This window comes from Macrosteles quadrilineatus, unplaced genomic scaffold (assembly GCF_028750875.1).
Source record: "Macrosteles quadrilineatus isolate MER2022 unplaced genomic scaffold, UCM_ALF_1.0 Scaffold_4__1_contigs__length_99947679, whole genome shotgun sequence".
Taxonomy (NCBI): domain Eukaryota; kingdom Metazoa; phylum Arthropoda; class Insecta; order Hemiptera; family Cicadellidae; genus Macrosteles; species Macrosteles quadrilineatus.
In genome coordinates, this window is record NW_026542597.1 from 19,952,257 (window position 1) to 19,975,797 (window position 23,541).

Consider the following 23,541-nt stretch of genomic DNA (forward strand, 5'->3'; position numbering starts at 1 on the left):
ATCCGGCAAACAATGCAATGCGCGCTCCCCCACCCGTGGACCCCCCGCTCCTCAGCTGAGACGCGCGGGGTCCACCGGTGGACCCGCCGCATCGAATGTGTTAAGGTGGTAATAGTTATTTTGTTGACAGAAGATACTAATCAGTATTTTTCATCAGTTGTATACATTAGTTTATCTTAAACTTTTTTTAAGTACAAAGTAACAATTTTACCAAAAGGTCTTTGTGTTTAAGATTTTTTATCATTAATTTACTGAATTGTTAGCTTAACTGTTCACATATTGTATAAAAGCACCCACAGTTCAATGTAGAATTTGCCTGTTGGAAATCAACAACACATCTTCAAATCAATACTCAGTTTTTACTCGTAACACGTAATGATATAAGCCTACTGGTTTGTAGACCTTGCATAGGCTACAAGTTTTATTTTCCTATAGACCTTTACATTGAATTATCTGCAAAGACATAGAAATGTTTTAAATGAAATATTTGTGTGGATAAAAATGTTCAAATTCTCTCTAGGTTTAATCTATTTATACTTTTTACCATTCCATATTTGAATTAAGTACAAATAGGTGTTGTTAAAAAAACTTTGAATTGTAGTAAAGGTTTATGTATTTTCACTGTAATATTTTAAGTTTATAGTTTTTTCGTAATAAGAATCATTGACAAAGCAAATAAAATCAATTTAATAAGTTATCTTCAACTCAAATAGTTTTAGATTAACACATACAGAATAACAAAATTATTTTATCTACCCAATAATCTAACTCATATACTTATTACAGAACACTTTAAATGTTATTATTTTTTATTGGTTTTATTTAAATAAAAAACTGCACTCTTTTTTTTTTGTTCTGTCAAATGCACCAAGTATTTTAGTGAAACCACATAGATGTATTGTTATCAGTGCTTGAATTTGCCTTGTATACTTATACTCAAGTATTTCACTACTTGAGTGTAGGCCTACTGATACTTGTATACTCTTATGAGTATACAATCTGTCATGTGACCGTGAACTATAACACCAATGTTAGGTTAGGACTAGAAATAGCAATAGCTTGAAACTAGCCTAAAACAGCATTGCTACTTTGTGATATTCTTACAGATTGTTATACTTTTCTTTCGTTAATTAGGAATTTGACTTACATATCAATAATGTAGTTACAATCAGTAGAAAGTAGTTTTTTGTTTTATTGTCTTGTAGAAAACCAGATTGGTAAAGTGCACTTGTTTGAAATGGAACATAATAATGTAAGTTCTCCAAATTTTAATTTTTTATCACTAATATTTGCAGCAGTATCCTATATATTTTATATTGGGAACTACCTAAAATACTATTTACCTTTGTATTTTTAGTTAGCAATAAGACATATTGTCAGATTACTTTGTGCAAGTAAAGACATAACTTTGCACAATAAAACGTTAAACATCTATTGCCTATGGAAAGTGTTCCGTCCATTAAAAAACTATTTTTATACTCAGGTTAGCACCAAACGTTAGCAGTCAAAATTTGTGCCTTAATTTGATTGATTGCATTGCAATACAATTTTTTGACTTATGAAACAAACATCTGAAATATAGGTTTATGTAATAGTGTCATTAAAGTTATCCATAAATAAAGTGTTTTGTTTGATATGAGTAGAAGTAGAGGGGAACTTTTTCACCTTTCACTTCTAAGAAACCACTAAGAAAAAGAGCTGAGGTGAAGCTGGCTCTAGCTCACCTGGTCTATTTAGGTGAGATATCCATTTCATTATCTAAAACCAATGGGCAATGGTCCAACTAAAGATAAGGGATTTACTAATAAAAGTGTAACCGAAAGAAAGAAAAGTATGTTACTCACAGTAGGATGTTACCAATAATGTTGTTGAATAATCTAAATCCATTCGTAACTGTTGTTGTTAATTCCAAGTGTTTTACACATGCTTGCAGCTGTTAAAATTTGCACAAAACTGTTATTGACTGTAATTTTTACTTTGTCATGTGTAAAAGACATTGTTATTGGTTTGTTAGAAATAAATTTCTGTGCAAGCTTATTTGTTTTTTATTTAATGATAACATAACCCTATTTACATAGTATTAATGATTTAGGGAGTTTTTTTTTATGTAAATCTAATTCAAAATTTGTAGATGTGGAATGTGTAGGGTTTTCCAATAATTTATGTGATTGGTGTATATTGGAATGCAAAAAGAAAATTTCAACAGTGAGCCAAAACAAGATAAAGTTGAATGTAGGATATGTCATGGCAAATCAAGAAGAGATCTAATCTTGTCACCATGTCTATGTAAAGGTTAGTTTCACAACTTTGTTTAAATATATTTGTTTTAGGATAGTGCCTTTGAAATTCATGGATTATTCGGTATTTAACAATTTAATTAAGCTATCATGTCATTCCGTCATAAATATGAACACCAATATAAATATATTTTAAATCAAGTTTTTGGTGAACATGAACAAAGATTGAGTAAAAAGAGGCAAGATGCATGATCAGACGTGCACACAAGGATTCCACTCATCCTGACAATTTTCACCCAATCTGTCTACCTATTTTATATAAAGCTACTCGTCTACACACAGACGCTAACAAAAAAAAAACACATAGTGCAAAAAAAACACCAGGGCCATATTTCCAAATAGGCGGACAAGGCAGGGAGCGGCAAAATTTCGGAAGATAGATAATCAAAAAGGTTTTAATCTAAAACTAGGTGGCGTTCGCAAAGGCATCCACAAAATTGAGCGGAGTCATCAAGGGTTCATATTATATTGTTTTTGTCATACTGCAGTAAAAACAGTCGTTTTTAATGCATGCGTTGCGGGTCTAAAGTAGCATTTTTACTCTTTAGGGAGTAAAAAACGTTTTTAGCCTCTATGGAGTAAAAATCAGCTTGTAAACGATTGCATGCATCGAAAATATGTATCGATTCGTGCTTCATAATCGTAATAATTTTAACCTACAGTCTACAGTCTCTTCCCATTGCATTTTAGTATTGCAGATACATTAATCCATTCCCACACTCAACACTGCTCACCTTTACTACTTCCTTCACCACCCCCTACGTCGTGGACCTGTTTCCCTCTCTTCCCATTGCATTTTAGGATTGCAGATACATTAATGTAATTGCCAAAGATAGTTCCCACACTCTGCACTGCTAGCCTTACTACTTCCTTCACCATTTCCTTTGTCATAGACCTATTTCCTTCCTTTCTCATAGCATTTAAGTATTACAGATACATTTATCTAACTGCCCAAACGGTTCCCCCACCGTGCACTGCCAGTCTTTACTACTCCTTCACCACTTCCTCCGTCGTGGGGCCTGTTTCCTTCTCTTCTCATAGCATTTTAGGTTTGAAGATACATAAATCTAACTGTGACACAGACGGTTCTCACACTATGCTCATACATTACTACTTCCTAAGCCACTTCCTACGTCGTAGACCTGTTTTAATCACTTTCCATATGATTTTAATATTTTAGATACGTTAATCTAAATGCCACAAATATTCCCCACACTCCGCACTGCTAGCCTTTACAACTTCTTTCACCATTTCTTATGCCGTGAAAATACTTCCATCCATCTCATAGCATTTCAGCATTGCAGATACATTAATCTAACTGCTACAAACGGTTTCCAGTTCCCACACTCCACACTCCTCACCTTACTACTTCCTTCACCTTTTCCTACGTCGCGGACCTGTTTCCCTCTCTTCCCATGGCATTTTAAGATTGTAGACACTTTAATTTAAACACCACAAACAGTTCCCACAGTCTGGACTGCTTGCTTTTACTACTTCCTACGTCACGGACCTGTTTCCCTCCCTTCTCATAGCATTTTAGGATTGCCGATACCTTAATCTAATCACCACAAATAGTTCCCACAGTCCGGACTGCTTGCTTTTACTACTTCCTTCACTTCTTCCTACGTCACGGACCTGTTTCCCTCCCTTCCCTTAGCATTATTGGATTGCAAATACCTTAATCTATTGGTCATAAACAGATTCCACACTCCGAACAACTCATCTTTACTAAACCTTTACCACATCCTACGTCGCGGACCTGTTTCCCTTTCTTCCCATAGCATCATAGGATTGCAAATACCTTAATCTAATGGTCATAAACAGATCCCACACCCCGAAAAGCTCGCCTTTACTACTTCCTTCACCACTTCCTACGTCGCGGACCTGTTTTCCACCCTTCCCATATCATTTTAGGATTGTAGATACCTTAATCTAATCGTCGTAAACAGTTTCCACACTTGCTTGCTTTTACTACTTCCTTCACTACTTCCTACGTCACGGACCCGTTTCCCTCCCTTTCCATAGCATTTTAGGATTACAGATACCCTAATCTAATCGTCATAAACAGTTCCCACACTCCAGACAGCGCGCCTAGACTACTTCATCACCACTTCCTACATCGCGGACCTGTTTTTCTCCCTTCCCATAGCATCATAGGATTGCAAATACCTTAATCTAATGGTCATAAACAGATCCCACACCTCGAAAAGCTCGCCTTTACTACTTCCTTCACCACTTCCTACGTCGCGGACCTGTTTTCCACCCTTCCCATATCATTTTAGGATTGTAGATACCTTTATCTAATCGTCGTAAACAGTTTCCACACTCCGGACAACTCGCCTTGACTACTTCCTTCACCACTTCCTACATCGCGGGCCTGTTTTCCTCCCTTCCCATATCATTTTAGGATTGTAGATACCTTAATCTAATCGTCGAAAACAGTTTCCACACTCCAGACTGCTCGCATTTACTCCTTCCTTCACCACTTCCTACGTCGCGGACCTATTTTCCTCCCTTCCCATATCATTTTAGGATTGTAGATACCTTAATCTAATCGTCGTAAACAGTTTCCACACTCCGGACAACTCGCCTTGACTACTTCCTTCACCACTTCCTACGTCTTGGACCTGTTTTCCTCCCTTCCCATAGGATTTTAGGATTGCAGATACTGCGATCTAATCACCACAAACAGTTCCCACAGTCCGGACTGCTTGCTTTTACTACTTCCGTCGACCACTTCCTACGTCATGGACCTGTTTCCCTCCTTTCCCATAGCATTTTATGATTGCAAATACCTTAATCTAATCGTCACTAAACACTCTGGACAACTCGCCTTTACTACTTCCTTCACCACTTCCTACGTTGCGGACCTGTTTCCCTCCCTTCCAATAGCATTTTAGGATTGCAGAAACCTTAATCTAATCGTCATAAACAGTTTCCACACTCCAGACTGCTCACCTTTACTACTACCTTCACCAATTCCTACGTCACGGACCTCAAGTTAGTGTCGTCATTTGATTATATTTATGATTCATACCATTTATGTTCTAATATCTGTGGAATAATGCTATCAGCTATTTCCTTATCTACTGCATTCAAAAGTCAACAGCTGATCATATGTCTTTGTTTATGTGTCAAATACTGCTTCCATAAGGATTACATTGAAACTTTGAGCCCCAGTGGGTCCTGAGAGACTTTTTTAACGCCATATAGATGTTGGCACTCACTGATATGGTCTTTACCACCATGTAAAATTTGAAAACGATTGATTCAGCCGTCTATGAGGAGTTTGCGTATTACGAAATGCATAAGAGTCGACGTATAAGAGCTTCGCTCGCTCCGCTCAAAAAAAAAAAATGTTGGGCAATTAGTTTTGAGAACTGCAAAAATTATATTTTTAATACTTTGATTAAGTAAAAAATGATTTCAAACACATTAAAGTCAAAGGTGATAATTTATTGAACGCTGCCCCGTGTGGTTTCTGTGTAGATGTTCTGCATACGCGTATTGCAGACCTACCTCCCCCTGGTATTGTTCATTACTACGCAGCTGCAGCGCGTATGACATCTGTAGTACATACTGATGTAGGCTAAGAGAAGCTGACGATCGATCTCTCAGATTTTGAAGATAGCTTCATTGACAAGCTTGTACTCCTATATTAATTTTTAACTATATTTAATTCCTATATTGAAAGTGCTGAGGCAAGACTTGAAAAATAAAGAAGCAAAATTGTATGTTATTCTTCAAAGTAGGATCTGTAATGGATATATAATGCTTATAACGCTTTTCTTGAAGTCAGATCCACTTAATTTTTTATACTTACTTTTTTTGTTTTGATTCATTTAGTTTTAAATCAAAACAGCTTTGTAAATAAAAGTATTTTTGATTTTATATCTGACTAAAAGTATTCATTGAAAAGCGTTAAGAACCATAGTATTCGGACGTTTCACGCCGCAAAATACGATTATGGCTCTTCTAATTGAATACAACAATGTTGCATTCCATGTATCCAAAACAATCCGGTTTTGCATGAAACCAGCAAAACAAAAACGTCTGTAAGAAGGGCTCAATATGTTATCGGTTTTGTTAATGTCCTACGATCTCGATAGTATCTTGACACAGACTAATCATCGTATTCCGTCATCGCAGTAATACCTTGAAAATTTCCTCGTAGTAATGAAGACAACACCATCGCCTCCTGTGATCTCGGTAATATTGTTATCCCCCCGCAGTCACATGAATTTAATAAAAAAAAAACAATACTTTCTCCATATACTATGGTATAGGGGGAGAAAGTACAAATTAGAGCTTTTAGAGCTGCTTCAATACTTGTTATAAATCATCAATGGCAATTTGTAAAATAAAACCCCCAAAAAATCTGTGGCGCAAGCCACTGTTCCCCCTCTATGTAGAGGTGTGCTAAAAGAACTGGAACTGTCTTGTCGTTGGTCTGTCGCGTACCAACAACCGGTACGCTTCTTTGGTTCCGGTTCCAAAGAAGTAGTAGTCATTTTGTACGTTCTAGGACAGAGGAGGGAGGAGTGTAGACCACGTGGGTTGAGGTAGGTAACCTCACTTTGCCTAACCTAACCTAACCTTACAGGCAGAGACTGATCCTCTGATTTGGACGACTTTACAGAAACGACAACAGCTTTTGAATCTCATTTTATATAGGACCACCAATAGGTTCTCAACTGCACAAAAATGGCGCCGATTGCATCATTCGGTGCTCATGTTTTCACTAGAGGATTTGTATGAAGATGCAGTATTTCGATCTCAATGTATACTGACACGCCATTTGAAACTCACGTTCTAGGACAGAGGAGGGAGGAGTGTAGACCACGTGGGTTGAGGTAGGTCGGGAAGGGAGGTGTGTCCATGACGTCACATGTAAACAGAGGATGATCTTACAGACAGAGACTGATCCTCTGATTTGGATGACAATTTTTTTTTGTGTAGATATAAAGAACGTTAAATCAGTTCTCATTTGGTATACTTGTCGTATAATAGGATCTCACGGCTGAGATCGAAAACGACAATAGCTTTTGAATCTCATTTTATATAGGACCACCAATAGGTTCTCAACTGCACAAAAATGACGCCGATTGCAACGTTAACCCATGTAGCACAGATGGTTGGGCCAACGTTGGCCAACTGTGGGACAGTTGGTCGATGGTTGGTTGGAGCTTCCACAACCAACCAACCGTTGTCCAACTGTATATCTCGTAGTTGGGCCAACCAATATTTACAACTGTGGACCAACATTGGTTCATTGTTAATGAAATACATTAATATGCATTGCTGGGTATCATACATCAAGCCAACCGTTGTCCAACCGTTTTTCACTCCGTTGGACCAACAAAAGATACTTTTGTTGGACCAACAATGGTCCATAGTTGAGTTTACACGACTTTCATTCTCTGAGTCTAGCTTTCACAACATAATTATAATAAAATATCTGGTTTTACAATACCTTTATCAGTTCCAAAAGTTTCCAAAAGTTTTTGGAACTGATAAAGGTATTGTAAAACCAGATATTTTATATATTACAGTTCCGGCGCTACAACAATGAATTTTAATAATTTTAATAATGCAAATATTTTTAAAATTAATATTCTTTTACTTATTTGCAACAATTTAAGGGGAAAGAGTAATTAATCATATAACAGGCAATTATAATAGCATTAACAATCTAACGGTAATTAATTAATCATTCAAATACCAGTATCCTCTCTAACTCCAAAAAAAAAAAACTACTTATGATGCCTTAACAGATTAACAGAATCATATTATACTGTGTAGTATCAAAAATGTTTGAAGTATTGCGACCATTGCAACTGTCGGCTACTCTTTCACCACTTGAAAACTCTCTAGATCAGCAATCACAGATAGCTCAGTGGTAAAGTAAGAGGCTCATAAGTCGAAGGACCCGGGTTCGAGACCCGTCTGGGCCAAAAAAATTTTGTTCTAGTTTTTTTTTCAAAATTTGTTTTTATGAACTATTTAATCAATTTACTCAACTAATAATTATGCTTTTCGTACTAAATCTTTATTATTTTGTGTGAAATAAAACGGTTGGACAATGGTTGGCTGGAAAACAGTTTAAAGAGGTGACATTTCTACCGTTGGCCAACTGTGTGGCTCCACAATTTACCAACGTTGGCCCAACCATCTGTGCTACATGGGAAATCAGTTCTCATTTGGTATACTTGTCGTATAATAGGATCTCACGGTTGAGATCGAAAACGACAACAGCTTTTGAATCTCATTTTATATAGGACCACCAATAGGTTCTCAACTGCACAAAAATGGCGTCGATTGCATCATTCGGTGCTCATGTTTTCACTAGAGGATTTGTATGAAGATGTAGTATTTCGATCTCAATGTATACTGACACGCCATTTGAAACTCATTGTTTTCATGTTGATTTTTACGTGTCTTCTGAGTTGAGTCGTTCCGTGTTTAGTGACGTCACTTGTCTTGGGATCATGTGATCATGGAATGTTCTAGAAACATTACCATAAAAGGAAATGCCACGTGATATGTCACGTGATCATCTTGGAACGTTCGAGAACATTACCATATATGGTCATGTGTTTCGACGATTGTGCAACAGCCCGCGCGGTCTTGCGTCAGTCTTCTCTGAGAGGTGGTTGTGAGAGGTGCTATTTTTCGAGTCTTTGAAATTGTGTAGTGCGTGAAAAGTAAGTTTTCAACCATTTATAAGTGTGACGAGGATTTGCGGTGATGGCTAGTGTCAGTGCTACGAAGCGATCGTTTCCTAGTGACAACGAGAGTGATGACGACAGCCTTCCTACACCACCGAAGCGTCGTTGGTTCCAACGTTATAAAGACGATATTGAGGAACAACAAGGTGCTAGGGAAGAACACCGCTTGGATGTTGCCTCGGTCTCTGACGGAGAACATCATGTGTCACCGGTTGTTCAAAGTGCTACCAAGCGGTCGTTTCCTACTGACAACGACAGTGATAACGAGACCCGTCCTATATCACCGAAGCGTCGTCGAGCCCAACATAGTGAGTTGGATATTTCGGAACAACTACAAGGTGCTAGTGAGATGATGGACATTCAAGAGCAGGAAGAAGATGTTTCGGATGTCGTGCAGGTTCTACCTGTCAGGAGAGCCGATACAAAAACATTAAAGTTCTGTGATATATGTCACCTCAGTATTACTAGGAAAAACTGGGCCCGTCATACTGGGAGTGGAGCTCACCAAGCGGCGTGGATACAAAAACAGCAACTAAACCGACCATCCGTCATAGTTCAGCCATCCATCATAGTTCGGCCATCCATCATAGTGCAAGTCCCACGTAAGCCTCCGCCACCACCTAATCTTGAAATCATCCAATCTAAAACGGCGTTCAGAGGTCGAATGAAGACGTTTGAGATCAATAATGTCAAAGTAAATGGTTACAAAAGTGTTGAAACTTTTATCGAAGATTCCAAAAAACTTATAATTGAAAAGGTTCGTGATGAGGGAACTTCATTGAAAATCCAACTTATCCTTAAGGCAAAGTTCGCTAAAGGGATTACGGAAAAAGTCGAATCTGATTTCGAATTCAAAACGAAAAACATCATCATTTACGAAGATTCTAATCTATCAGATTTGTTAAATGAGGCAAAACAAAAACTATTGACTGAGATGGAAAGTTTTAACCACAAAGGCTCCAATTGGAACATGAAAACGATTGAATGTCTTCTTTTACATATCAACCGACTTAAGCCTTTGAAAGGGTCTAGTTACATAGCCCTGCCAGAAAAAATTCGCTTGAAACGTGCTGTTGTAAACATAAAAAACAATGATCAGCGTTGTTTCATGTGGTGTTGTCTAGCAGCACTCCACCCTTCAAAGGTACACCCGGAGCGGATCGAAAGCTACACTGCTTATGTTGATGGATTTCTCGAGTTATTTGATGGGATAGATTTTCCAGTCAAACTGACTGATGTAAAAAAATTCGAAAAGCGTGCAGGATTATCGATCAATGTATACGGTCTTGAAGAAAATAGTGATGTTTTTCCCTTGTGTGTAACAGATGAAGAAAAGCCCGTGCATGTAGACCTGTTGTTGGTTAAAGATGGAACGAACTCACACTACTGTCTAATCAAAAACCTATCTCGTTTAGTTCACAGTCAAGCTACAAAACATAATAGAAAATGCTATATATGCAGACGTTGTCTTCAACACTTTCATAACGAAGACAATTTGAAGACACATATGGAGGACTGCTCTAGACATGTTGCCGTAAAAATAAAGCTCCCTACCGCTGGAAAAAATGACAAAATAAGATTTACAGAACATAATAAATCAATGAAAGTTCCTTATGTCATTTATGCCGATCTGGAGAGCATGCTCCTCCCGATTTCTACTTGTGAACCATCGGGAGTTGATGAAAACGGTGCTAAGAGATCGTACACATACAGCTATCAGAAACACGAAGCTATAAGTTTCTGTTACTATATCTCTGGCAGTGAAAAGCCTCCAACGACATATTTCGGGGAAGATGCTGGACGAAAGTTTGTCGAGGCGTTGAAAAAGGAGGCCGTAGAGATAAAACAAATCTACGAAAAGATCATCCCAATGAAACCACTGGAGGAAGAAGAGATACGTAGACATAAAGAAGCGGTAACCTGTCACATCTGCCAGGAACCTCTCAATGAAACCGACAAAGTGAGGGATCACGACCACCTCACCGGTTTGTATCGAGGCCCTGCCCATTCCAAATGTAACTTATTGTTTACTAAGCCCAAATTTATTCCTGTTTTCTTGCACAACCTTTCTGGCTATGACATACATCAGTTCATCAAAGAAATAGGACGACAAGGTGAGAAACTCAAAGTGATTCCCCAAAATGATGAGCGATATATATCATTCACCGTTCAAGTTAGGGGAGGGTTGGAACTGAGATTCTTGGACTCTTTTAAGTTTTTAAGTGCAAGTTTAGACCAATTGATTAACAATTTAACTACAGATCAGTTGGAGCATACAAAGAGATTTGTCAGATCATCACAGATAGAGTTGGTAACAAGAAAAGGAGTTTATCCCTATGACTTTATGGATAACATAACAAAATATGATATGACAACTCTGCCGGAACTTCATGATTTCAAAAACAAATTAAATAAGTGTGATGTATCAGAATCAGATTATGAGCATGCTCAAAAGGTTTGGAATGAGTTCAACATCAAAGATATGAGAGAGTACACATTGTTTTACAACAAGATTGACGTCCTCCAGTTGGCAGATGTTATGGACAACTTCAGAGACGTTTGCCTTCAAACATATAGTCTCGATCCAGCGTGGTACTTCACAGCTCCCGGATTAGCCTGGTCGGCGATGCTGAAACTCACTGATGTAGAGCTCCAGTTACTAACCGACCTCGATATGATTCTAATGGTTGAAAAAGGAATTCGTGGAGGTGTTTCGCAGTGTTGCTTGAGACAAGCTCGAGCCAACAACAAGTACATGAGTCAAGGCTTCGATGAGAACAAAGAACCTAGCTACCTGGTGTACTTAGATGCGAATAACCTATATGCTTGGGCTATGTCGCAGGCAATGCCATTCGGTGACTTTAGATGGCGAAAAGATACTGAAATAAATGTTTTAGACATCAGTGATGACGCGGCCACCGGCTACATTCTCGAAGTTGACCTCGAGTATCCTGAAGAAATTCATGACCACCATGCAGACTTTCCACTGGCACCTCACAACATGATTCCACCTGGGTCAAAAATACCCAAACTAGTCACCACTTTGTACGACCGATCTAGATACGTTGTACACTACAGAAATTTAAAACAGTATCTCAACCTCGGAATGAAACTAAAAAATATACATCGGGTTCTTGAGTTTTCTCAAAAACCGTGGATGAAACCATACATCGATTTAAACACTAACATGAGGACCAAGGCAAAGAATAAATTCGAAATTGACTTCTACAAGCTTATGAATAACGCGGTATTTGGGAAAACTATGGAAAACCTTCGGAATAGAGTGGATGTTCGTCTGGTAACCGACGAACGACAGGCGGATAAATTCATTGCCAAACCTACATTCAAGAGTAGGAAAATATTTACGGACCATCTTGCAGCTGTGCACATGACCAAAACATCACTTCTTTTCAACAAACCGATTTACGTGGGGGCGGCTATTCTAGATGTGTCGAAAACCCTTATATACCGTTTCCACTATCAAGTGATGAAGAGCAGATATGGTGATCGGATCATACTCGCCTATACTGATACCGACTCACTGATTTACATCATATATACAGAAGACTGGTACATGGACATGAAAGAAATGATTGACGAGTTCGACACGAGTGCATATCAAAGCTCCAACCCTTTTGGTATGCCTCGAGTAAACAAAAAGGTTCTCGGAAAAATGAAAGATGAGCTGGAAGGTCTGATCATGGTTGAATACGTTGGTCTGAAGTCAAAAATGTATGCCACTGACGTAGAGGAAGGTTTGAATTGTATAAAAACATCTAAAAAGGCTAAAGGAATCAAGAAATCAGTGGTGGAAAATGAAATCACAATAGATGACTATCGCAGATGTTTGAAGACTCTCGAAGATGTGTACAGACAAATCAACAGCATCCGAAGCCACCTGCACGATGTTTATAGTACGACACAATTCAAGAAATCACTTTCGCCAAAGGACGACAAACGGTGTGTTCTTCGAGACGGAATAAGGACGCTACCCTGGGGCCATAGAAGAATTCCTACTGAATGTACATAAAAATGTAAAAAAACTATTCCTGTAAAATATATTTTTTTCGTGTTTTACACTGTTGTTATTTATTACCCTGGTGTGCACAAGGTTTTTTGTAGCTCTTTCTCATAAAAAGATCCAATTATTTCTTCACCACTTTTATCTTTGATTCTATAGGTTATTGGAAAGGTGTCTTGCACTTTGGATATGGTAAATATCTCTCTAGTCCAATTGCGACTGTATTTATCGGCAAACGTATCTTTTTTTGCCACAATCCTCACTCTGTCTTCTAGTTGAAATTTTATTTTTCTAGGTGTGTGAGGAATATTGGAGAACCTCTCAAGCAAACTAGGTACGTCCGCATTAGTAACCTCTGCAGGTTTCATACGAATTGTACGATGGACACTATTGTTGTACTGATGTAACAGGTCTTGAACTATGTCCAACCACCGAAAACAATTTCGAGTCTCGAATATGACTTTCATTTTTTCATTCAACGTACGATTGAACCTCTCAACGATTGCACTCTTTTCCTCATTTTCAGTATGATACATTTTTATGTTGTACGATTGCAAAACTGACTTAAAATCACGGTTAAGAAATTCTTTGCCCTTATCGGTGTGTAACAGTCTGGGAGCGGTGTGACCATTGACGTCAATTGCTCGCTTCAATATGAGCATAAACGATTCCGCTACTTGTGCACCCCGTTTGGTCATCAACGGCTCTGACCAGGCGAATTTTGAAAAGGTATCAATCACATTTAACATATAATTATAGCCATCATTCTCACTGGCATACTTTCTCATGACAACCAGATCTGCGGCCCACAGATTGTCTATACCTAGAGTAACAATACGTCGTCGAGGAAAGTGCTTGATCACTGGTCTATGTACTTCCTTGGCGGCCATACTGGGTTCTGGAACTTTGACGAAGGCGCCTTTACGTTGACCGCAAATATTGCATGTCGTATTTAAACGCCATTTGTTGTTAACGGTTTTGACATACTCCCCACTGTCTTGAGACGTGGTTTTCCTTTTGCATTTCATACAGTAGATTTCCATTGGCTCTTATATAAGTGGGAAACACTTAAAAATGAGTGAACTGCACAGACACAGAATTCACTTGTCCGACGGTCAGAAGCGTAAGCTACGCATCGCGTTTAAGAAGCGTAGAACTGCTATAATTGGTTTAACTAATGATAGCCTCTCACGTGGAGCGGATTATATACTGCTTAACGAAGCACAACACAAGGCTGTTGAAAAAGCTATCCGGAACAAAACCGGTCTACGTCTGGCTGTGAGCTACGACCAGCTTTTGAAAAACAAAGAGGGTGGTCTTTTGAAAGAGATGTTGGAAATGGTTGAATCAAAGGTGCCATATGGAAAACGTTTCATATCTCCATTGATACGACATCAGGTGGCACCGATTCTCAAGAACCGATTCGTGCCGTGGTTGAAAAACCTGATCGATAACGAGCTAGATTCAATAATTGAAAAAGACCCCAAGGGAGCCGGTCTTAAGCGATGCATCAACAACAAGCTGGACTCTCTTTTAAAAAACCCGTAAAGTCGTTTGAACCTATGTCACTGGGAGAAATAGAGCTTTATGCTAACCAATTAGGCATCCGTGACTTTCGAGGAGTGTTTATGAGACAGATATTACCCGAAGCCCCTATGGAGTTTGAATGTGGAATCTTGAATCTGGGTAATATCGATTCTTCTGGAACCCATTGGACTTGTTATGTTAAAGACAAAAACAAAAAGTTCTATTTCGATTCGTTTGGAAACGCACCCCCACCACTAGAACTAATAGACTATTTAGGTTCAAACGATCTCTTCTATAATGACATTGCTGTTCAAGAGTATAATGATCCACCTATCTGTGGTCATTTGTGTTTGGAGGTTTTACGACGAAACTCTAGTGATGAGCCTTGGGATGATATCATAAGAGCTATACGGGATGATAAATAGCCTACGTATGGAGTTGGTGGTGGCAGCGGAAGATTCATGTTCAATAGATTCGGGGACGAGGTGGACTACCAAAGCTCAATTCGTCAACAAATCGAATCACAAACAAAGTCTGAAATTAGGGATCTTGTCAAATCAGGTCTTTCGGAAATGAAGAAAATGATGAGAACACCTAACGACGATTCGAGCCATGTAGCATTAAACAATAGACTTGGTAAAATAGAATCTACGATGAACATCAAGGATAATTTCATTGGTTTTAAAAGCAAACGTTTGGTTAGCGTCTCCAATGCAATTGATAAACATGATGTTGTAAACAAATATCAATTGGATACTGTCAAATCAACGGTGGATAGACTAACAAAAACATTCGATGTTTCGAACCCTGAGGTGGTAAATTTAAACGGACATCGAAGAATAGGAAAAGTCAGCAGATCAAAAGATCTTTATGACGTGATCGTAAAGAAAGAACTAAACGAGTTAAATGAAAAACTGGTTACATACCAGACAAACCTTAACACGATATTGGTTAATATACACGATGACATTATAAATTTAAAGAGAGTACAAAATGGTTATGATATAAGTGACAAAGATGCCGCTAGTGAAAATCCGGGGCAAAGGATGCCAAATGACATTCCATCCAGAGCACCCTATCCGCCTCAGTGATGGTAGCAAGTGCCGACTAGCTCTAGTTAGCTTTATGTCGGAGAACTACATAAACAACGTGTTAGAACCGGGTAACATATATTTTTGGGACAGCGATATTTATCTGATCTCGACGCCATTTACGATCTCAAGGGGATATTGGACTATTGAAAAACTAAATGAAAAAATCAACGAATATATTACTGCACTGAAACTTAACGTACCTACCAACCAATTTTCAATCAAAAGAGAAAACAATCGTATCGCAATAACAAGTCCATTGAAATTTTATCTCGACGAAAAGGCGGCTTCATTCCTCGGATTCTCAAGTCCTGGAGAGAAACCATTAACCGAGCAGGAATCGTTTTACGTTGCCAATACGCTTCTGGTTGCGCCAAACGCACCCAATTTCAGGGCTGTAGACGCCATAGAGGTACACTGCAACATCGTAGAGCACAGTTACATCAACCACGATGAGAACAGACACAAACATGTGGAAGCAGAACTGTTGTACACGTTCTTCCTGAATGTAGCACATGGCTACAAGATATATGAAGTGCCAACGGAGAAGTTGTACGTTCCTCTGAGGAATGGCTTACAAACGATCAACCGAATCGACATCACTCTCCGAGATCAAAACAATCGCTTGCTTCAAAACGAAAACGTTGAATGTGTAATAGTTTTAGATTTATATAAGTCCTAAAATGGATATCAATGTGTACTGCATCGAAGAAGGATCCATAAATAATCTATTACCACACCCATTAAGATGCCTTATAGTCGGTTCATCAGGGTGTGGAAAAACAATCCTATTGCTCAATTTTATCTATAACGTAAAGGGTGTAAAGTTCAAAAACCTTTATGTGTTCAGCCGATCCATTGATCAGCCAGCATACACACAGCTACGTAAACACTATGAAAAAGTAGAGCACGCACTCGGCACAACTATTGCATACTTTTACTCAAACTGTAGTGACTTGATACCTCTAGACGAATGTAAGTCCAACTCTTTGGTGGTGTTTGACGATTGTCTTTTAGAAGAACAAACAAAAATAAAAGACTATTTCATACGAGGGCGTCATAAACAGGTATCTTGCATTTATTTGAGTCAGAGCTACGGGCGGGTAGACATGCAAGTAATAAGGAATAACGTTAATCTTTTGTGTATATTCACACAGAACAAACACTATACACAAAAGATATACAACGACTTCGTTGGATCCGATATGATATACCAAGAGTTTGTAGGCATGTGTAAAAAGTGTTGGGCGGAACCTCACGGTTTTATGTCAATAGACACTACTAAAAAAACGCATCTAGGTAAATATAGATGTATGTTTAAGGAAACGCTATATCCCTAATAAAAACATTTTTGCATCAAATACGTGTATTTTGTTACATTAACGATATTTTATACGTAAGAGCGTATTTACACTAAATGATAGTGTTTATGCTAAAAAACGATATTTCAAATTAAAGAGCGTTTCTGCGTTAAATAAACGTTATATTTTTATCGAAAGCGTTTCTACACTAAATAAACGTCATATTTATGTAAAGAGCGTTTCTACAATCAATAAACGTATCACATGTACATGTTGGAATAACGATGTGAATCTTACGTTGTGTTTATGTGTTACTAAGTGCACAATGGATGCAAAAGAAGCTAAGCGACTTGAGATTCTAGAAAAGAATCTCGTCAAAAAATTTCGGACAGCGGAACAGGAGGAAAAGAAAGAACGAGCTAAGAAACTAGAGGAGATTACAAACTCCCATCCCAATACACATGCAATACAAGACATCACAAAACCCCCAACACGAGTAACAAGTAAAACGCGAGATGAACCTCTGACAGTTGAAAAAGCTAGACAACTGGAGCAACTGCAAACCACTCTGCAAAACCAGTTCGGAGAAATACATGTTAGGGAAATGGAGGAACAACGTGTAAGGGAGAAAAAGTACGAGGCTATCACCAAAGCGATTAAAGAGAAAAAAGAAAAGGATGAGGTACTGGAGAAAAAAACAAAAGAAATGCTGAAAAAACAAAAATACAACCAGCTAATGAAACGCAACTTTAGACCATCAGTCTCTAGTACACCAGACCGAGTTGGTTATATCGGTTCCACTCAATACGATGATGATGAAGATGAAAAAATGGAAGTAGTTGCGGATCAATCAATAAAACAGTTGATGGATACCAAGGTCGTTAATCTCGGAGTGGTCGGAGCTAAATATCTACCACGAGCTAGTGACTCTCAATTCGGCATTTATTTCGATGAGATAGATGAGCAACTAAAAATCGGTTCTGAACCGATTGGGTTTGATTATGATGATATTATTGTAAACAACAAACGATTTAAAGGTACTGAAGGACTTTGGAAACTTTTAACGAAGAAAGGGTTTGTGCAGTCTAATGAATACACATCAAACGATTGGCAGACATATAAAGATATGCTTTTGATGACAAACTCTATCTTCCAGAAAAATGATCCTACTACACGACGTCCAAAATCTAGTTCAGGACAAAAATGGCGGAAAATGATAAAACCTATTTGGGACGAAGTTATCAAACCGACCGATCCGATTGAACAAGATATGGAGAGGGATCTATTGACGGGATCCGGTTTAAAACGCTACCATGACGGTCCGGTTGAATATCGCTACATCAAAGACCTCAACGAGCTCATCAACCGTCTGAATTTTATTTACGCAGAGGAGGTTGCAGGCAACAACAATTTTCACAACGAAAAACTATCTGTTGTTAAATTCATATCCGACCGTATGCAAGAACTGATTGACCAACCGAACGGGGTCAAATACGTAGTACGATGTTTGTCAGCCTTGCCTGAACGCGCGATAGAAGGCTCGGGATTGTTGAACGACATCATCAACAAATTACCTGTAGAACTACACGCCCCGCGTAACTGGAAATTCGATACGTACAACTTCTGCGGTCCAGGCACGAAGCTCGCTGAACGATTAGGTCGTGGTGACAAGGGTGTGAATCCTTTAGACGATGCGTGTAAACAGCACGACATATGGTACAGAGACCACCGGAAGCCCGAAGACAGATGGGTCGCAGATAAAGCGTTACAGAAAGCGGCGTGGGATAGAGTGACGTCTAGCGACGCGGACCTTAACGAGAGGAGCGTAGCCCTCGCGACCACAGGTGCGATGTGGTTGAAACGTAAACTAGGGATGGGTTTAGGTACATCCGCGTGTTCATATCCCTGTAGAAAAAATGGGTATATATAAGTGAACAGCATGGACAACGCTTGGCGAATCTTGTCCCGCGAACCGAAGGCACCGAACGGTGTACTCACCGACGAGCTCGTTATGAAGTTCGATAGGTACCTCAACTGGGACCTGTTGTCAGTTCACTATGATTTCTCCATCGATATGCTACGTATTTACTTTCATCGTGTTGACTGGGGTCCTATTCTGAAGAGGCAAAAATTCAGTGAGAGCTTCCTTCGTGAGATGGCACCAAACTTTGAGCATGCGTGGTTTGCTGTCAGCAAGCACCAAATACTTTCCGAGTCGTTCATACACGACTACGCAAACAAAGTCGATTGGGAATACATTAAAAAATTCCAGATCGTTTCACAACAGTTTTTGGATGATCACAAAGCTTACATGGAAGAGGAGTTCGATGAGTAAGTCTATATATAACATGTAGTTAAAAAAATAAATAAAAATAATTAGCTTATATTTTTTTTGTTCTTCTGTGTTATTAAGTCATTGTAGACAATGGAAGCACTGTACGAACGTTTCTCCACCGGAGTGGTTAAAAGCGAGTACCGAGCTGTTATGCCGATATCCGAGTTGAATTTCAACACACCAAACAATTACACAATCTTCAAACTCGATCACGGAGACACGTTTTACGACTCGGCAATTCAATATCACATCTGCGGTGAGGTAGTAAAAAAATCCGATGGTAAAGCATATGATGCGACTGCCACTATAGCCCTTATTGACAATTTCATACCATACCTATTTACAAGAATCGAACTGAAAAAACACAACACAACAATCGATGTGGTCGATCATCCGGGAATTACAAGCACTATCAAAAGTATTCTAAACTATCCTCAATCGATGAAACCCGCTTTGCAAAACTGTGGGTTCGCATCAAGATACTCGCTTGGTGGTGGCAAGTTCGAAGCGATTGGAACCTTAGCGCATCTCGGGTTAGGGTTCTTTGACCACATGCGATACCCCATGTACAAAGGCGGATTCGAGATTGTATTCACAAGAGCTGAAGATAACGACGCTCTATACCATTGGAAAGGAACCGGTACCGCAGCTACCGAACCTGAGGATGGCAAAGTGAAAATCACTTCCTTCGTTCTCAGAGTTCCCATAGTGGAATATACGTCAACTAGCAAAATCCAACTAATCGATGGTCTAACAAAACTTAGTGAAAAAGACGAGTTGGTCTACAACTATTATCAGTGGCAATGTATTGACAAAAAGGGTGTGTTCGGATCTACGTACACATTCGACATTACAAACGTTTATAGAAACGTATACAACCCTAGATTCGTAATCATGTGCTTTCAAACTAACCGCACGAATGATCAGAAAAAGAACCCGGCGCAATTTGACAGCGAAAATATAAAACACTTTGCAGTTAAAATAAATGGTCAACGTTACCCTCAAGAACTACAAAACGCTGCAATCCTCGAGGGACGTTGGAGAGTGATTTACGAGCAATTCATGAGATATCGTAAGGTGAATTTCGATGACAGCTCAATGATCATTGACCCAAGCGAGTTTATTTCACACTACCCACTGTGTGTTGTCGACACACATCTTCATCCGATGAATACAGACCGTTCTAGAAGTGACATTCAAATAGAATTCGATTTCACAAACGCAATCGCATCACCATCGGCCGATTCAGGCACTACCGCATATGTCATCGTAGTCTCTGAAAACGCGTTTTCCTACGACATATCAAGGAACATAATCAAGGTGATGTAACTGCACATTTATATAAGTGAGAGACATGGCACAATTGGTAGATTTACTTAACGCGTGCCAAGCACCCAAATACACTAAAATCGAAGAGCTGCGACATGAGCATCCCTACAGAATAGTGGAGTTGCAGCGAGTCGTGACGAGATACGGTCCCTCGGTAACTGCTACTGTCGAAGAAGACCCTTGTGGCAATCTAAGAAAATTGTATCTCCCATGCAGGTACAACAACGTTTTGACAGACGTCATGATTAGAAACTACAACAACGGTGTCAATGAAAAACTTGCTTTGATACCCAAAAGCCATGGTCAGATCGAGTTTACAACAATAAACTAATATAACAGAAATAAAATACGCAAAATAACTGAAAAACACAAAAAAATATTTTTTCGCCTCCGAAGGATTGGCGTGGTCGGAACCACGTGCTGAGTCACTCAGAAGACACGTAAAAATCAACATGAAAACAATGAGTTTCAAATGGCGTGTCAGTATACATTGAGATCGAAATACTACATCTTCATACAAATCCTCTAGTGAAAACATGAGCACCGAATGATGCAATCGACGCCATTTTTGTGCAGTTGAGAACCTATTGGTGGTCCTATATAAAATGAGATTCAAAAGCTATTGTCGTTTTCGATCTCAGCCGTGAGATCCTATTATACGACAAGTATACCAAATGAGAACTGATTTAACGTTCTTTATATCTACACAAAAAAAAATTGTCATCCAAATCAGAGGATCAGTCTCTGTCTGTAAGATCATCCTCTGTTTACATGTGACGTCATGGACACACCTCCCTTCCCGACCTACCTCAACCCACGTGGTCTACACTCCTCCCTCCTCTGTCCTAGAACGTGAGTTTCAAATGGCGTGTCAGTATACATTGAGATCGAAATACTGCATCTTCATACAAATCCTCTAGTGAAAACATGAGCACCGAATGATGCAATCGGCGCCATTTTTGTGCAGTTGAGAACCTATTGGTGGTCCTATATAAAATGAGATTCAAAAGCTGTTGTCGTTTCTGTAAAGTCGTCCAAATCAGAGGATCAGTCTCTGCCTGTAAGGTTAGGTTAGGTTAGGCAAAGTGAGGTTACCTACCTCAACCCACGTGGTCTACACTCCTCCCTCCTCTGTCCTAGAACGTACAAAATGACTACTACTCAAAGATAATCAATAACAATTATAGGCCTAGCACGTAAGATACAGCTTTGGGCTTAGCAAACAATTTGCTTTAAGAACCCTCAAGTATCCACTGGGTTCAAAGTGTGGAAGGAATCGTCTATACCGTAACAAAAATCAGGAACTTAACTGAATTTTGTTCTATTCATTTATAAATACAGTAGAACCTTGATAACAAGACTCTCATGGGGAATGTAAAATAAGACTTGTTATCAAGGTTGACTTCTTATCGAGGTTTGTAATAACATGTGATTAGGGGTAAAATACTTTTAAGGGGATTTGAAAATGACACTTGGCAATTGATTAGCTATTTTTAAATACTTAAGTTTAATTTGGGCCCCAATCTCATTCTGTGAACTAACAAATAAGTGTTGTTTCATCGTATGAATAGTTTCATTTACAGATATTTACATCCACAGGCTCAATGGCTTACGTTCATTTCCGCTGTTTGGAACGGTGGCTCAACTACGCTTCCCGAGACACTTGTGAACTCTGCTCTCACAAATTTAACGTGGAGATGAGTCGTAGATATTCTTGCTGGCAATCCGTCCGAGTGTGGCTGAGACAACCGACTAACCTGGCGTTTATTTTGTGTGATCTCGCCATCGGATTGATATTGACGTCGTTGGCCTTGGCCTTAGCTTTCGTCTGTATACTCGGTCTTAACCACTTTAAGGAAGAAGGTTACAATCATGGCATATCAGGAATTTGGAGTGAAGGAATTATGAATTTCTTCCTGTTGATATTGATTTCCGGGTACCTTGCGACAATGTATTCAATGGCGAGAGACCATGTGGGTCCTTGGTACCGATGGTGGAAACGGTGCTGCAATGTGAGACTTATAGTGGATGAAATATCTACAACTTCTATGCTAGAATCTAATGATGCAGCCGACAAACTGGTCGGAAAAAATGATAAGGCTGAGAAAAATGTGGAAATCTGCGGTGTAATTCAAGTTTGTCGAGGAGAAAAAAATAATGAGAGTAATGTCTGTGAAAACGCAACTGGAAAGGTAAATAATAATTCTGAGTCAGTCATAGAACTGTTATTGGAAAATAACTGTTCAGGTATTGTTGGAATAAACAATGTTATAGAAACGTAATCTGAAATTGTGTACAAGCAAATAAAGTAATGAGAGGAAGTGAATCGTTTTTGTTGTACTCTGATAATAAGTTGATATTACATTGACCAAGTGCATGATTAGAATGTTATCATGCAGATGGATTATAACTAAAGGTTTAGGAAACTTAAAAGTTGAATGTAGACTAATCTGTTTAGAAAATTACTATTTAAAATCAAGTATTAACAATTTAATTTAACATACCAACCATATGTAAGTTTGACAGGTTGAATCTGAATAATGAAATCCACACAAACTTTAAAACTTAAAAGGATAAAATCGGGGAGTGTTTTTTATCAAGAGTGTAACAATAAGGTATTCCAGACGGTGCTGCTGTATGTTCCATCTGAGAAGGTGGGTCCCTTCCAAACACATTAGAGGCTTGTCACCATGGTTACCCTGTGCAAAAATAGTTTACACCCACTAATTCTAACCTCTCACAACTACACAGTTTAATGGGACTAGGGTCATACCATTATCATTATGTTCTAGTTCTTAACCCTCCGAGTGTTATTTGTCGATGCGTCGACACATAACACACTTTGTGTAGTGTTTTGTGTCGATGCATCGACTCACAAACACTGTTTACGGCGAAGGCTCTATGACTGACAA

At 38.9% G+C, this 23,541-nt stretch overlaps 1 protein-coding gene across 2 annotated transcripts; it reads left to right on the forward strand.

The window, feature by feature from the left end:
- Positions 1–620: 620 nt before the first annotated feature.
- On the forward strand, positions 621–22,950 carry LOC128991816 (E3 ubiquitin-protein ligase MARCHF2-like). 2 transcript variants are annotated; one of them, XM_054415013.1, is made up of 2 exons: positions 621–2,292; positions 22,229–22,950. In XM_054415013.1, exons 1-2 carry the CDS (start codon positions 2,184–2,186, stop codon positions 22,909–22,911), a joined length of 792 nt encoding a protein of 263 aa, XP_054270988.1. In that variant the 5' UTR covers positions 621–2,183; the 3' UTR covers positions 22,912–22,950. The 2 variants fall into 2 exon arrangements, with proteins under 2 accessions (XP_054270988.1, XP_054270989.1); XM_054415014.1 differs by having other exon boundaries at positions 2,213–2,292; positions 22,213–22,950.
- The last annotated feature ends 591 nt before the right edge of the window (positions 22,951–23,541 follow it).